This window comes from Mobula hypostoma, chromosome 9, assembly GCF_963921235.1.
Source record: "Mobula hypostoma chromosome 9, sMobHyp1.1, whole genome shotgun sequence".
Classification (NCBI taxonomy): domain Eukaryota; kingdom Metazoa; phylum Chordata; class Chondrichthyes; order Myliobatiformes; family Myliobatidae; genus Mobula; species Mobula hypostoma.
The window spans coordinates 30,494,469-30,509,699 of NC_086105.1; the positions used below are offsets into that span (position 1 = coordinate 30,494,469).

The 15,231-nt window shown below is 41.0% G+C and overlaps 1 protein-coding gene across 4 annotated transcripts in view; it reads right to left on the reverse strand.

Annotated features, from left to right (window-relative positions):
* Positions 1–722: 722 nt before the first annotated feature.
* The window catches only part of LOC134351601 (synapsin-3-like), a 337,761-nt gene continuing 323,252 nt past the window's right edge, over positions 723–15,231 (reverse strand). For all 4 annotated transcript variants that reach the window (XM_063057970.1, XM_063057968.1, XM_063057969.1 and 1 more), the window contains exons 11-14: positions 11,453–11,599; positions 10,426–10,519; positions 6,467–6,782; positions 723–4,659 (exon numbers count right to left, since the gene is read on the reverse strand). In XM_063057970.1, coding sequence (XP_062914040.1) covers positions 4,527–4,659; positions 6,467–6,782; positions 10,426–10,519; positions 11,453–11,599 — 690 coding nt within the window. In that variant the 3' untranslated portion in view covers positions 723–4,526. The remainder of the gene's footprint in view (positions 4,660–6,466; positions 6,783–10,425; positions 10,520–11,452; positions 11,600–15,231) is intronic.

Consider the following 15,231-nt stretch of genomic DNA (forward strand, 5'->3'; position numbering starts at 1 on the left):
GAAAAAGGAAGACATTTCAGATGTTCTGGAATGGAATGCCTCATCTTGTGGGAAGATGAAGCAAAGACAGAGAAGACAGAAATTGGGAGAAAAGGATGGTATCCTTACAAGAGACAGGGTGAGTAAAGGTGTCCTAGAGGGTGAGTAGAGTAGTTAGCTATGGAGTCAATGAGTTCCTGGTAAATGTCAGTGAACTTGTCTTTGGAAATGGAGACAGATTGATTCAGAAAAGAGGGAGAAGTGTCAGAAACTGTCTATGTGAATTTGAGAGTGGGAAGTAAGTAGCAAAGATGATAAAACTGGTAAGTGATACGTAGGTGCAGGAAGCAGCACCAATACAGTCATTGTTGTACTGGAAAGAGAGTTGGGGAGTGGTACCAGAGAGAGTTTGTAAAAAGGATTGTTCCATGTAGCCAAAACTGAGACAGGCATAGCTAGGGCTCATGTGAGTGACCAGAGCTACACCTTTGATTTATAGGAAGTGAGAGTAGGGAAATGAGAAGCTGTTCATGGTAAGAACAAGTTCCAACAAGTGGAACGTAAACACGAGGAATTCTGCAAATGCTGGAAATTCAAGCAACACACATCAAAGTTGCTGGTGAACGCAGCATGCCAGGCAGCATCTCTCGGAAGAGGTACAGTCGACTTTTCGGGCTGAGACCCTGACGAAGGGTCTCGGCCTGAAACGTCGACTGTACCTCTTCCTAGAGATGTTGCCTGGCCTGCTGCGTTCACCAGCAACTTTGATGTGTGTTCCAACAAGTGGAAGGGAGTTTTGTTTGGATCTTTGTTGCAGAAGGAAGCTGAGGCCTTTAAAATCTTCTTGATAGAAAGTGGAGGTGTAATTTCATCTTTATTCATAAGAGTACCATGTATCATCAAATCTTCCTTCAGATTTGCAGCACTTCATGATTCTTTGGATTATTTTCAATTTGCCATATTCTACCTTCTTTGTCCAACTGAATTTTATATGGCCATTTTACTGTCCTTGCTGGTATGATATTATCTTCAGATTTGATCAGTTTGCATTGAATTTCAGAATTCATTTTATTAATGGAAAACCAAGAGTCCTATTTCCATAGGGAATCCCCAAAGTTCAACAAAGTTACTAATTTATCAACTCAGTCCCAAATCAATCTGCTTACAAGGTTCAGGTAAGTCTGCAAAAGATTCTCTTCCTCCCCGCCCCCCCCACAAACCCTCTTTATGTCCTTCAGTTTCTCATCTCCATTTATTTTCACCCCACAATTCCAGTTTTTGCTTTTCTCTCTTTCCACCCTTCTACCTCTTCAGCAAACTTCTTAATCTTCTTTCACTACTCCCTGGAACTTCAATTATCTGGAGAACTCTGGATGAAAGATTTCCCCATGAGGACAGTCATTTTGAATAGCTCCTTCAGGATTATATCCATGTAAATTTGTCGTGAAATTGATATCTGAGTCAGCTGGGAGTATTCATTTGAAATAGAAAACAGTTTTAACAGGGCCCTGAATCAGTCAGAAAAATAGGATACAAGGGAACATAGAATGAAGCTGCAGAATGAGCAGAATACAGACACCGACCATGAGGAGTACGTGGGGGAATGCAGGCTTTTAAAGGAAAAGAGAAAGGCAGCAGGAAGTTATTAACATTGGCCTGGCCCAGACAATTAGTGGCACCAGTGGGTTACTGAGTTGTACGCATTACATCTTTCTCTTCAGATCTCAAAGGAGGTCAAATGGGCAAGAGAATGAGTATTGGGTTCCAGATCATCAGAAATTATTTTCTGTATGAATTAGTGCAACAACTTAAAATGCTTCCTGTGATGATCGGACAAAGGAAATGCTGTAGAAACAAGAGCATCTTCTGCTCCTGTTCCACCATTCAATAAAAGCACGGTTAATACTATGCCTGAAGTTTAATTTGCCACCTGATTCTCCCACCCTGCCTAGCCAATTTTCATTATCTGTTTCCCTTAGTATTCAAACATATTGAACTCAGCTTTAAATATACTGGGTATACACACCAAGATATTTCATATGGAAATTTCTTCACAGCTTGGTCCTAGATAGTTAACCCTTTATCCTGAGATTATGCCCTCTGATTCTAGACTGTCTAGCCAAGACGAAACAGCCTTATAGCATCTACCATGCCAATCCCTTTCAGCAGATCTTGTATCTCTCAATGATACTGTTGTTTTACTACTGAAGTAAAATAAAGACTATATACAAACTTGCCTAGTATGAAGCAATATTTCAAAAAGGCTTGATATCTATTGCATTGCAACTATTACAGGATGTAAATCTCATTAAGATGAGTAAAATAGCACAGGGGTTCCCAACCATTTTTATGCCATGGACCAACACAAGCAAGCGGTCTTGGACCCCAGGCTGGGAACCTCTGACCTAGCATTTTGGTTACTTTTTCTTACTGATAATTTTTTTATACATTAAGGGCTCTGCAACAACTACCCCGTGTGATCATTTTGCAGTTTTGTTTCCTTCTGCCAACTATTAAGAATCAACCATGAAAAGCCTCTACTAAGCATTTGAAATAATTTTGTATGCAAAGCATTAGACCCATCATATGGTTAGGGAGTTAGGAAGGAATATAAGGGTTTCTGTTTTGGATATAATATGGTAGTTGTTTATTCTAAAGGTCATACTGATCTAATCAAGCCTGAATTAATTATCTGTCAATATGGAATTTCCCATCAGTCTCAAAACTTGACAGTACTTTCCACCTAATTTTATTGTTGGACTGATTTGTAGCTGAGCTCAGGGTTAGTCTATGAAAAAGAAAATATGTCGGCTGTCTTGCACCATTACCAAATGTTAACATTTATACTCCAAAATGGTGTGAGAATTGTCTTTTTATTACATAACTCAAACATCAAACTACTAACTTCTTGTTTGATTCCACTGTTTGTGATGCATTTATTTTTCATAAAAGAAATCTAGAGTTCAAAGAAGCCTTGTACTTGTATGAATCAAATAAAATTCCAGCATTGACTTGGTGTACTTTAATTGGCTTGTGGTTGGAGCAGTCCAAAGCAATCTCACGGCCTTAATTTCTCATCATAATCAATATGTTCTTTGGCCAATTTATCCAATTTGCTTGAAGGGATCTGTCAGATTTATCTCAAGTACTCTTGGTTAAGCATTCTATGTTTTAAAACATTGCTGCACAAAATAAAACCTATCCTATGTTCATTCTTCATTTTTGCCAGGACAATTTTAAATTGATAATTCCAATCAAAAGCCTTTAATCATTTTATCCTGCTGGAGCTAGTTGAAATTGTCCAATAGTTTATCAAAGAAAATGGGAGAAGCACATGCAGGCCAGGCAGCATCAGTGGCTGAAGAAACAGAGTTAATGTCTGGGTTAAAGACCTCCAAAGTGTCTTTGACCAGATAAATTAACTCTGTTGCTTTTTCCATAGACACTGTCCAACCTGAAGAAGGTTTCCAGATCCTTTTAAGATTTCCAATGTCTACAGTATTTTTACTGATGCTCGTGAAATACGAGAAAAAAACTTAGTAATGTCAACTTGCTGGTGGCTTTAAATTAACTTCCAAAGTAAATTATGACTGATTATCACTGATCCCAGTAAGGGCAAAATTTGCAACGCTGATCTCTTTTGTTACTACTTGTATCAGACTTTAATTGTTCCAGATGGTGTGACTGGATAAGATGAAATGAGGATAACATTTGAATGTGGAATGCAACACTATAGGGAATTGCTAATTGCAGTTGGAAGAAGCTACCACTGATCTGGAGAGTTTGTCACATCAATAGAGATGGAAAATTGTTGATGAGTTCCTGCCCTGATTGATAATCATTTCTGAAATACCATGCATTCTAGAGAAATCCTTCTTTGGTATTTCCTAATTAAAAAGGGATACCAGAGATCAAAGCTAAGCTATCATGGCATTGAACTATTTTTTCTTTAGATCTATTGTACTCTTTGAGAAAAATTATCAATTAATATAAAAAGAGAAATAAAAGGATCCAGGACTGAATAGAAACTGAATCAGGAAAGATATAAAATTAGGGCTTCTAGAAAGGATTTCAAATTCAGCATAAAACTGAAATATTTGAGAATATGGAAGGGATTTAAATGGATCAGTGACTGCACTGGATTGGTTATTAGGAATTCATTACCAGTCCATCTTGTAAATATTTTATTTCTTATTCCAAATAAATGGTGATTCTCTGATTGGTAACATCATTCCATAAGACATTCAACAACTGCATTGCGAGATAAAGTGCACATTATTCACACCACACATAGTTACACCTGCACACACCTGACATTCCAGGATTTTTGCCTCAACCTGGCTGGAAAACCACACTTCATTTTACAGCCTTTTATCCACCAATTGAAATGAAACACCCTCTTATCCATGTAAGGGTGGTTGCATCTTACAGTCCAGATGTTTCCATCTCCATTTCCCATTAAACTTTCAGAACAGTTTGGCAGTTGCCTGCATTTCCACGGCATTAAATATCTATTCCACCAACTGAGAAATGAAAATATTGCAGAGTTAATCAGAGAAGAGGCTTGCAAAGGATTTCCTCAGGTTTCGAATTGTTTCTGCTTTTGCTTCATCTTCACTGGCAGCAGCGTGCTGAGGGGTCTCAGGAACACTGAAGCTGTTTGTCAGGGACTGGGATTTGCTGAAAGAGAAATTAAATGTGCAAAGGTTTCTGTTAGTTACGATGGCAGCCATACAATTGAATTATGTAAAACTTGTGAATAAAAAGTATCTCTGAATCTAATATGACCATTTGAAATGCCATACTTTAACTATCGACTTGAGTCTTACAAAGTAGGAAACTTTCCCATTTTATAGTTTATACTTTATTGTTGCCAAACAATTAATACTAGAATGTACAATCATCACAGTGATTTTTGATTCTGCACTTCCCGCTCCCTGGATTACAAATCGATAGTAAATAGGGTTTTATGGGACAGGCCAAATTTCTTTAGTTTTCTCAGAAAGTAAAGGCGCTGGTGGGCCTTCTTGGCAGCGGACTCTGCTTGGTTGGACCAGGTCAGGTCATTTGTGATATTGACCCCGAGGAACTTAAAGCTTTTGACCTGTTCCACTTGCGCACCACTGATGTAAATTGGGTCGTGCGGTCTGCTACTCCTTCTGAAGTCAACAACCAATTCCTTCATCGTGCTGACATTGAGGGATAGGTTATTGTCTTCGCACCTTGCCACCAGGTTCTTAATTTCCTCTCTGTACTCAAACTCATCATTACCCGACAATACAGCCTACAATTGTTGTGTCATCAGCAAACTTATATATTGAGTTCAATGGAAACTTGGCTACACAATCATGGGTGTACAGTGAGTACAGCAGGGGGCTGAGTACACAGCCTTTTAGCTAACGGCTGGTTGCTATCAGTTACTAATAAACACCACAAGATCAGTTTTAGCAGAATTGGACATAAAGTCCACACTTCTCTGATATAAGATCTTCTCTTGTGCCCAATCTCAGTCCTACCTATCCACTGTGTTATTTGTGATGTTTGCGTAGCTGCTTTTGGGGGCCAGCAGAAAACAAAGCCATGAAGGCTTTGAATATACAAAGCTGCACTCTATGGCAAAGTTCTGAATGAATGATGAAAGAAGTTATCGGAAATTAAGATGTGGGGAGTTTAACAGACTATAGGTGAATTGCTGTGCAATTATTTTGAAACCGCTCCAACATTGCCATATTGTTCTTTGCTATTTTTACAGTGTTTTCTCTGCAGCTAAAACATCTCCAATTAGCATCCTCCACTGTATTATTCCACTTAGTGGGGACACAATTAATTTACTTTAACTTCACCCTGCACATAGTTCACAATAGAATAACCACATTGTCTTTTGACCTTCCTTGCTCTCTGCTTCCAGTCATGATGCCAGTCGCTGCAATGTTCATTACCTTTTGGAGGGCCAACACCTACACTGATATGGAAATCCTCCAACAGGAAAGGCAAAGGTGGGGAGGCAGGATGGATAAAGCTCTGTGCTGGTACCTCTGGGCTCTCTACTCTGTTGCTAGGCTTCTGATCACTTCCCTTCATACCCAATCCGCGCCACATTAATATCAGATGTGACTCGCAAATTCTTGATGTATGCTACAATAAAAGACAGTGGGAGCCACTGCAATACAGAGTAGTCCAATTCTGGATCATGGGTGCCAGAATGTAAAAATATACAGTATCAATTCGCACACAGCCTAGAAGTGGAGCATTAATTTGTTGTATGTCTCCTTACAAGCTAGGCTCCTATCTCTCAATGCTCTGAACACTGTATATAGCTGTACAGACAACAAGCAAATAGTCCTTGTGCAATTCACTATCACCTTTTAGATTTCTCTATTAACTCAACAGTCGAGTTTCACTAGCCAAGAAAAGTAAGGGCACGACCGCAAAAGAGAATGGAAACTTAAACGACATCTTGATAGAGGTCCCACTTTGCCCTACTTACTTGAGCAGTGGCTGTGGCACTGCGCTCTGTTGCTGCTGTGGTGCTGCTGCCCCCGACCCCGGCTGCGGCAGTGCCTGGCCCTGAGTGGGCAGCCGGGCCTGCAGTGCGGAGAAACCTCCTGGCTTGGATGACTGGTTGGGAGAGGTGCCGGCAGACCTGATCTGTTTTGGAGAAGCTGAACCTGATCCTGGTGATTTATCCTGCTGACCTGTGGCAGACGGTGGGCTCTGGCACTGCTGACCAGGAGGAGGAGGCCTTTGGTGAGGCGCCGTGTTGGAACGCTGTATCTGGGGACTCTGGGGTTGTCGTGGGCTTCCTGCATTTAAGGAAAATTGAGAAGGCTTGATCCCTTTCCTTTCTCAAACTTTTTGTAGCATTTGTTTTAAACTATTTGCTATTTTGAAATGTTAGACTTTCCAAAGGCAAACATGAAACAGAAATTCATCATCATATTATTATAATGTGAACAGCTCAGGTGTAGACTTTACCCAGAAAAGTTTTGCATGTTTGTATTTTACTGATATTCTATATGTGTTTGTTATCTGGTATATGGGAGGACTACGCCACAGGCCATGGTGTCGTCTGAGAGAAGCACTGGAGCAGGTGTGCTCACCAGGGACGGCATGGCATGGCGTCCAGTCTCCCCACCCCACCCCACCCCAAGTGTTCCCTCAGCAGAAGACAAGCTCTGTTGTGGCTGGCTGAAGATTTCAATGGACTGAAGTGTCTGGTCTATATACATATTTCGCGTAGTTGTATTTTACTGATATTCTCAATGTGCTTGTTATCTTGTAGCTGCGAGGACCAGGCCTCAAGCCTCAGCCTCATCTCTGGCAAAGATGTGATTGGTAGGTGGGAGGCCTTCAAAGGGGAAATTTTGAGAGTGCAGAGTTTGTATGTTCCTGTCAGGATTAAAGGCAAATTGAATAGAAATAAGGAACCTTGGTTCTCAAGGGATATTGCAACTCTGATAAAGAAGAAGAGGGAGTTGTATGAAATGTATAGGAAACAGGGGGTAAATCAGGTGCTTGAGGAGTATAAGAAGTGCAAGAAAATACTTAAGAAAGAAATCAGGAGGGCTAAAAGAAGACATGAGGTTGCCTTGGCAGTCAAAGTGAAGGATAATCCAAAGAGCTTTTACAAGTATATTAAGAGCAAAAGGATTATAAGGGATAAAATTGGTCCTCTTGAAGATCAGAGTGGTCAGCTTTGTGCGGAACCAAAAGGAAATGGGGGAGATCTTAAATAGGTTTTTTGCGTCTGTATTTACTAAGGAAGCTGGCATGAAATCTATGGAATTGAGGGAATCAAATAGTGAGACCATGGAAACTGTACAGATTAAAAAGGAGGAGGTGCTTGCTGTCTTGAGGAAAATTAAAGTGGATAAATCCCCGGGACCTGACAGAGTGTTCCCTCGGACCTTGAAGGAGACTAGTGTTGAAATTGCGGGGGCCCTGGCAGAAATATTTAAAATGTCGCTGTCTACGGGTGAAGTGCCGGAGGATTGGAGAGTGGCTCATGTTGTTCCGTTGTTTAAAAAAGAATCGAAAAGTAATCCGGGAAATTATAGGCCGGTGAGTTTAACGTCAGTAGTAGGTAAGTTATTGGAGGGAGCACTAAGAGACAGAATCTACAAGCATTTGGATAGACAGGGGCTTATTAGGGAGAGTCAACATGGCTTTGTGCGTGGTAGGTCATGTTTGACCAATCTGTTGGAGTTTTTCAAGGAGGTTACCAGGAAAGTGGATGAAGGGAAGGCAGTGGATATTGTCTACATGGACTTCAGTAAGGCCTTTGACAAGGTCCCGAATGGGAGGTTAGTTAGGAAAATTCAGTCGCTAGGTATACATGGAGAGGTGGTAAATTGGATTAGACATTGGCTCGATGGAAGAAGCCAGAGAGTGGTGGTAGAGAATTGCTTCTCTGAGTGGAGGCCTGTGACTAGTGGTGTGCCACAGGGATCAGTGCTGGGTCCATTGTTATTTGTCATCTATATCAATGATCTGGATGATAATGTGGTAAATTGGATCAGCAAGTTTGCTGATGATACAAAGATTGGAGGTGTAGTAGACAGTGAGGAAGGTTTTCAGAGCCTGCAGAGGGACTTGGACCATCTGGAAAAAATGGGCTGAAAAATGGCAGATGGAGCTTAATACTGACAAGTGTGAGGTATTGCACGTTGGAAGGACAAACCAACGTAGAACATACAGGGTTAATGGTAAGGCACTGAGGAGTGCAGTGGAACAGAGGGATCTGGGAATACAGATACAAAATTCCCTAAAAGTGTCGTCACAGGTAGATAGGGTCGTAAAGAGAGCTTTTGGTACATTGGCCTTTATTAATCGAAGTACTGAGTATAAGAGCTGGAATGTTATGATGAGGTTGTATAAGGCATTGGTGAGGCCGAATCTGGAGTATTGTGTTCAGTTTTGGTCACCAAATTACAGGAAGGATATAAATAAGGTTGAAAGAGTGCAGAGAAGGTTTACAAGGATGTTGCCGGGACTTGAGAAACTCAGTTACAGAGAAAGGTTGAATAGGTTAGGACTTTATTCCCTGGAGCGTAGAAGAATGAGGGGAGATTTGATAGAGGAATATAAAATTATGATGGGTATAGATAGAGTGAATGCAAGCAGGCTTTTCCCACTGAGGCAAGGGGAGAAAAAAACCAGAGGACATGGGTTAAGGGTGAAGGGGGAAAAGTTTAAAGGGAACATTAGTGGGGGCTTCTTCACACAGAGAGTGGTGGGAGTATGGAATGAGCTGCCAGACGAGGTGGTAAATGCGGGTTCTTTTTTAACATTTAAGAATAAATTGGACAGATACATGGATGGGAGGTGTATGGAGGGATATGGTCCGTGTGCAGGTCAGTGGGACTAGGCAGAAAATGGTTCGGCACAGCCAAGAAGGGCCAAAAGGCCTGTTTCTGTGCTGTAGTTTCTATGGTTCTATGGTTCTATGTTGCCTGAGAGAGGGATTAAGTCAGGGGAGGTGTGAGGTTCCCCCCCCCCCCAAGTGTTCACTCAGCAGAAGACAAGCTCTGTTGTGGTTGACTATAGGTTTGGAGGTTTGGACCCTTTTATTGTGTGATTGTGATATCATTTGTGCTTGCTATCTTGTGTGTGTGCTTTGTGCTGTGCGTGACTGTTGGTACTGTGTTTTGCAGTGTTTCGTTTGGCTGTATTCATGAGTATTCATGTATGGTTGAATGACAATTTAACTTGAATTAAAGTGAAGTGAAATGCCAAGAATATGCTGAGTCATTACATCATGCACAGGCAGGCTAAAATATATTTGATTTATACCCAGAGTTCTGGGCAGTTTTAATCAACGCACAGACTTCAATATTGACTAACAACAGTGGATACCTTTAAGTCAAGAAAACACCAAGCAACTTTACTTACCCTTTCGACAAAGGCAGGTTTAAGGTGTTTGAAATGTACTTTCTCCTCATACGATGGACATTTAGAGGCTGGTCAATGAGTCACCATCCTACCATGCTAAAGTTCAGCACTGGGAACTTCCAGAACAGCGGACTATAGCAACATTCTCATTGGTTTTCTCTCCTGAGTTTATGAAATTAAGACCATAAAACTATAAACATAGGAGCTGAAGTAGGTCATTTGGCCCATCGAGTCTGCTCCGCCATTCCATGATGGCTGAGATTAATGCAACAAATTGATTTCACACCCTATAGGAACCCCAGTCCCAAATCAGGCTGCATTTCCTCCAAAGCTGACCCCTTTGGATGCACACCAATGGTGGAGAAGTTGCCATTCATGATAAACTATTTAACTAATAATAATGATTATTCTATTAGATTTGTTGGCAACTTAACGCAAACTGGAGTGTCTGGAGAGTCTCCTCACTCTGCTAAGCAGAACCTGCTTGAAAAATATGTTCAAAAACATTTGTTCCAGGTACAGTAGCATGACATTTTTGCCTATGGTGCTACCTACCTTGAGGTGGTGGACGTGCTTGAGCTGTCTGCCCTCGCTGGGAAGTGTTTCCTGCTTGAGGATGCATTGGAGATTTTGTCGATGGAGGCTGGACCTGTTGAGGTTTTAAGAAATTAAGAAACAGGGATGGGAGAAAGCCTCTTGATTCTTGATCCTATTTTGCAACTCAACAGTTTAATGTGTGGTATGATCATGACTTCAACTTCATTTTCCCTCGTAACCCTAGGTCCTCAAATAATGTATATAAATCTCAGCTCGGAGAATAAACTTAATGAGTTACCACTCACTGCTCTATGGATATGCTATTTTTAAGAGCTGATGTTCTGCTATGGGTGCAATATTTGAGAACACATGTTAAAATTAAATGCCATGGATTTCCATGGAGTCATGAGGCAGGCGTAGATGGTTCAACAAGCATAAGTGACTACTTCAGCTCTCGTGGGTTAGGGGGTAATAATCCTTCACCACATTCCCATCTCCCTTCAAACATCACAGAGAAATTATAGCACAGACACATGTTTGGCTGTCAAGTCAGCGCTGTTCAAAAGTAAGGATACTCTAGACTAAGCAGGGGTCCACAGACCCGTTGGTTAGTGGTGAGGGACCATGGCATAGAAAAGGTTGGGAAACCCTGCTCTAGGCAGTTCCACCATTCTGCCGTCCCTTACTGGCCAAACAAATTATTTTATGTCAGGGTTGCAGATATACAAGTCTATCAGTAAAATGCTTAGAAATGCTATTGATTTGTGGCATCTTCACAGGATTTGAAAACAAGCCCAGATAATCCAGTTTAGTGGTCCCTGAACTGGAGGGATCAAACGAAGCCCTGACATGGTTTGTGTTAGAGAGCTGAGAAATGAGACTGGATTTGTTGATGCTCCACATAATTAACTGCATTGCTCACAGTGGTTAACAAAACTAATGTGCGACGAGGGACAGAGTATGAAGGGCATTACTAACTTTTCTATGGAAGTAAGTAATCAACATTAAATGGGGAACAGGGGGTCGTGCTGGCTTTTCTGCTAACCTGGCTCAGAGTTATTCCGGCTTGTTGCTGGGGTGCTGCAGGGTTGTTGGATAGAAGCTGGTTCATTCTCTCTATGACCAGTTCTGCTATTAGCTGTCTGTCTTCTTCTATATATTCTCCAATGAGAGGCATGGCACTGTCCATCACCTACAGAAGAGGGCAGTGAAGGGAAAGTAGTCAGCCCAGTAATTAAAGTGTGTACATCATCAAGAAGCCTAAGCAAAACCATGAAAGTTTAAAATCACATTTCTTATCTAACACATTTTAATATGATTTTAAATTTGGGAATTCTGGCAAATGACCCATGTCACTCAAATTGATCCATGCTCCCAATCACAAGAAACTAGATGATAGGGTTCCAGATTTCTCTTTTGGTGTTGGTTTATTATTGTATCAGGTACCAAGATACAGTGAAAAACTGTTTTACCATTACACGGTACATTAAACTAGAGAGAGGAGAAAACAATAACAATGCAAAATAAAGTTAAAATGCCACCAAAAAAGTGCAGCGCAGACAAACAATTAAAGTGCGAGAGCATAACAAGGAAGATTATGAGGCGGAGTCCATTTTATTGTACAAGAGGTCCATTCGAGATTCTGATAACAGTGGGATAGAAGCTGGGATTGAGTCTGGTGGTATGTGCTTTCAGGCTTTTGTATCTCTGGCCAGTGGGAGAGGGGAGAAGAGAGAATGTCTGGGGTGAATGGGACCTTTGACTATGCTGGCTGCTTTATTGAGGCAGTGAGAAGTACGGACAGAGTCCATGGAGGGGTGGCTAGTTCCTGTGATGTGCTTACCAACATTGGCTAAAATTGGGACCTCAGGTCATGGGATCCTGAGCAAACACCATCTGCTTTATAGTCATTGCAATATCTTGCAGGCTTAAAAGATGAAGACTCAGAAGATTTGAGCTAGTTCTATTTGACTCAGCTCTGCAACCCAATCAGATCTCACCTTATCTTTACTCCATCCATCACCACTTGAACCCTATTCACTGAGTAACTTGAAATGCTAATTCTTGTTTCTCTCTAGAGATGCTGCCTGATCTGCCGATTATTTTCAATATTCCTTGATACTATACCTAGTGACTAATGGATTGGATATCAATTTATCCTATTCATTGTCTTGGAATAGTGACCCCCTAGCCACACTTTGTTTTGACACTGCAGCTCCCAGCATGCAGCCTGCATTACTGCCATGACCCTTCCGTGCAGCACCACAGGCTGCAATTTCTGACAAGACTGTGGAACTGTAGGACACCACCCTTGCAGTATCCTTACTGTGTTCTGACAACTTTCACCGTTAAGTACGTGTTCGCTCCTCTGGTGATGAAATCTTTGGAAGCAGTTGTGAAAAATAATATATGTTACAAAAAAATATTTTATTTACTGTCATGTAAAACTGCTACTAATTCATTTTTTAAAAATGGACAAAGAAAAATAAATGAAAAGCCTGCCCTAAAGTTTCCTTTTAAATAAATGCCAGCTACTCAAGCTAAATGAACGATATTGACAAATTTTCCGGTGCATAAACTCTTCTCAGGATTCCAGCTGGTCCAGGTGTCGATTTTAGTCGACGCTTCAATGACAAATTCTGCCATCTTCATCAGGGGTGATGCCTAGGTATGTCTAGTCCAGTGCTATATGTACTCAGCTCCTGTCATCTGTCTCTCCTAATGCCTAGGCATCATCCCTGATGAAGGTTGTTAGAGTGAGTTTTTTTCGGTAGATGATTTGTTTACACTTAAGTGACTTTGGCCACCAGACTTCTATTTGACAAAGTACTGTGGATTGAGTCCACAACAATGCGCTTCCTAAAAAGGTGTGAATACCAGATGCTTCTGACGCTGTCGTTTGACCTGATGCTGTAGTTTCGAAGACAGTGTTATCTATACATTATAAATATTAATTGTCTTCTATGTTAGCACGTGAAATGCCAAATAAATGTATCATTGACTTAACTTGCATTCCTAAAGGCTGTGGATACCAACCCAGACATGTCGGCGTCGGAAGGAAAGGATGGTGTGATATTTTGTATGTAGCTTCAATAGGGAGCATTGTCTATGCATTATCTATAACTTTTTAAGTAGCGATTGCCTTTGTGTTTAGCATATAAACATTGAGCCCACATTGAGCTAGCAGACCTTTCTATGGAAAGCGTCTCCGTCCGTAAGATGCCTGCTTGTTGTGTCGAATAAAGAAGCTGCTTTGTATCTACCAGTGACTCTGTCTCTCTGCTGATTTCATCCACCCCACAACAAAGATGATGAAGTTTGTCATTGAAACGTCAGTTAAAATTGACACCTGGAACCGGCTGGAAGCCAGTGAAGAGTTTATGGATCATATACACCGGGAAAGCACTAGATCCTTTTTCAAATTGTGTGATAGCAGTTGCCTGTATGTATTTACTCTAGCACACTTCTTTGTAAAGAACAACATCAGGAGCATGCTGCCGTGCATGCTGTAAATAAATGCCAGGTTCACTATCGACCCACTGGCCTGCAGTTGGTGTGTTTTGACCCAGTCTCTCTCTTGAAAGTTTCAACTAACCCAGCAACCACACAGAGGACTATTAATGAAAGTTTGTGGCTCTTATTGAGATGCCCAAGATCATCCCAGTGTTATGGTATCAGAGACCCCCTCCACCCCACCACTCCCTACCCAGTATCCTGCAGCTTAACAACTTTCTTTTCAGAATCAGAATCAGGTTTAACGTGCTGACATAGGTCATGAAATTTGTTGTTTTGCAGCAGCAGTACAATGTAATACATTGAAATACTATAATTTACAAGAAGAACTATACAAAATATAAAATAAATTAAATAAGCAGTGCAAACATAGCGAGGTAATCTTCACGGTTTGTTTCATTATCCGTTCAGAAATCTGATGGCGGGGGGAAGGGAGGAAGCAGTTCCTAAAATGTTGAGTGCGTCTCTTTTGTCTCTTTTCACGTTCCCATGAAGGGTTTTTGACGTGACTCTGTTTCTCTTCCTGTAGATGTGGCCTAATCTGTCGCGTGTTTCTCGAATTTTCTAAGTTTAGTTCATTAATGTTTGTGGCACATTGTTTTTCTGCATCTATCCCATCCATTCTATCAAATTCCTTTAAGGATTTAAGACTCAATTAAATCGCCTCTCAATCTGCTAATTTTAGAGAATTGCAAGCCTAAAGTGTGTAATATAGTCCTGCAGTTTAACCCTTTAGTTCCTAGAGCAACTCTGCTGTGTGTGTGTGTGTGTGTGTGTGTGTATACTCAAAAGCCAAACAACCCTTCCTTTAGGTGAAGTATGACAAAGATCCCGTGCCACGGCAGTGCATGCTAATCTCATTATATTCCAGATCACTTGATGTAAAGGCCAACATTCCATCAGCTTTTCTAATTATTTTGCCCGAGTGATTTGTGTACACAGACAACTAAGTCCCTTTGCTCTTCCACAGTGCCTTGCCATTTAGAAAATATTCTGATTTGTCATTCTTGGATTCAGAATGGACCAACTCACACTTGCCAAGCTCCATTTGTTATTGTTCTATTCACAAACTAAGCTGCCTGTGTTATTTTGAAATTTCTTGGTGCTACCTGGTCAAGTCTGTGTATTTTATGGTCTGTGTGTTGGAGAGGAAGTCATGACAAAATGTGGCTAACAAAATTTTCCAATCACCTATGAAAGGCTCCTCTATTTCTAAGTGAACCCAAGTTCTGGCATCTCTGTAAACTGGTATTCAAAACTGCTTATCCCTGCAATGTGGCAGAATATTAGGTTATTGGGGGGATGATGTTG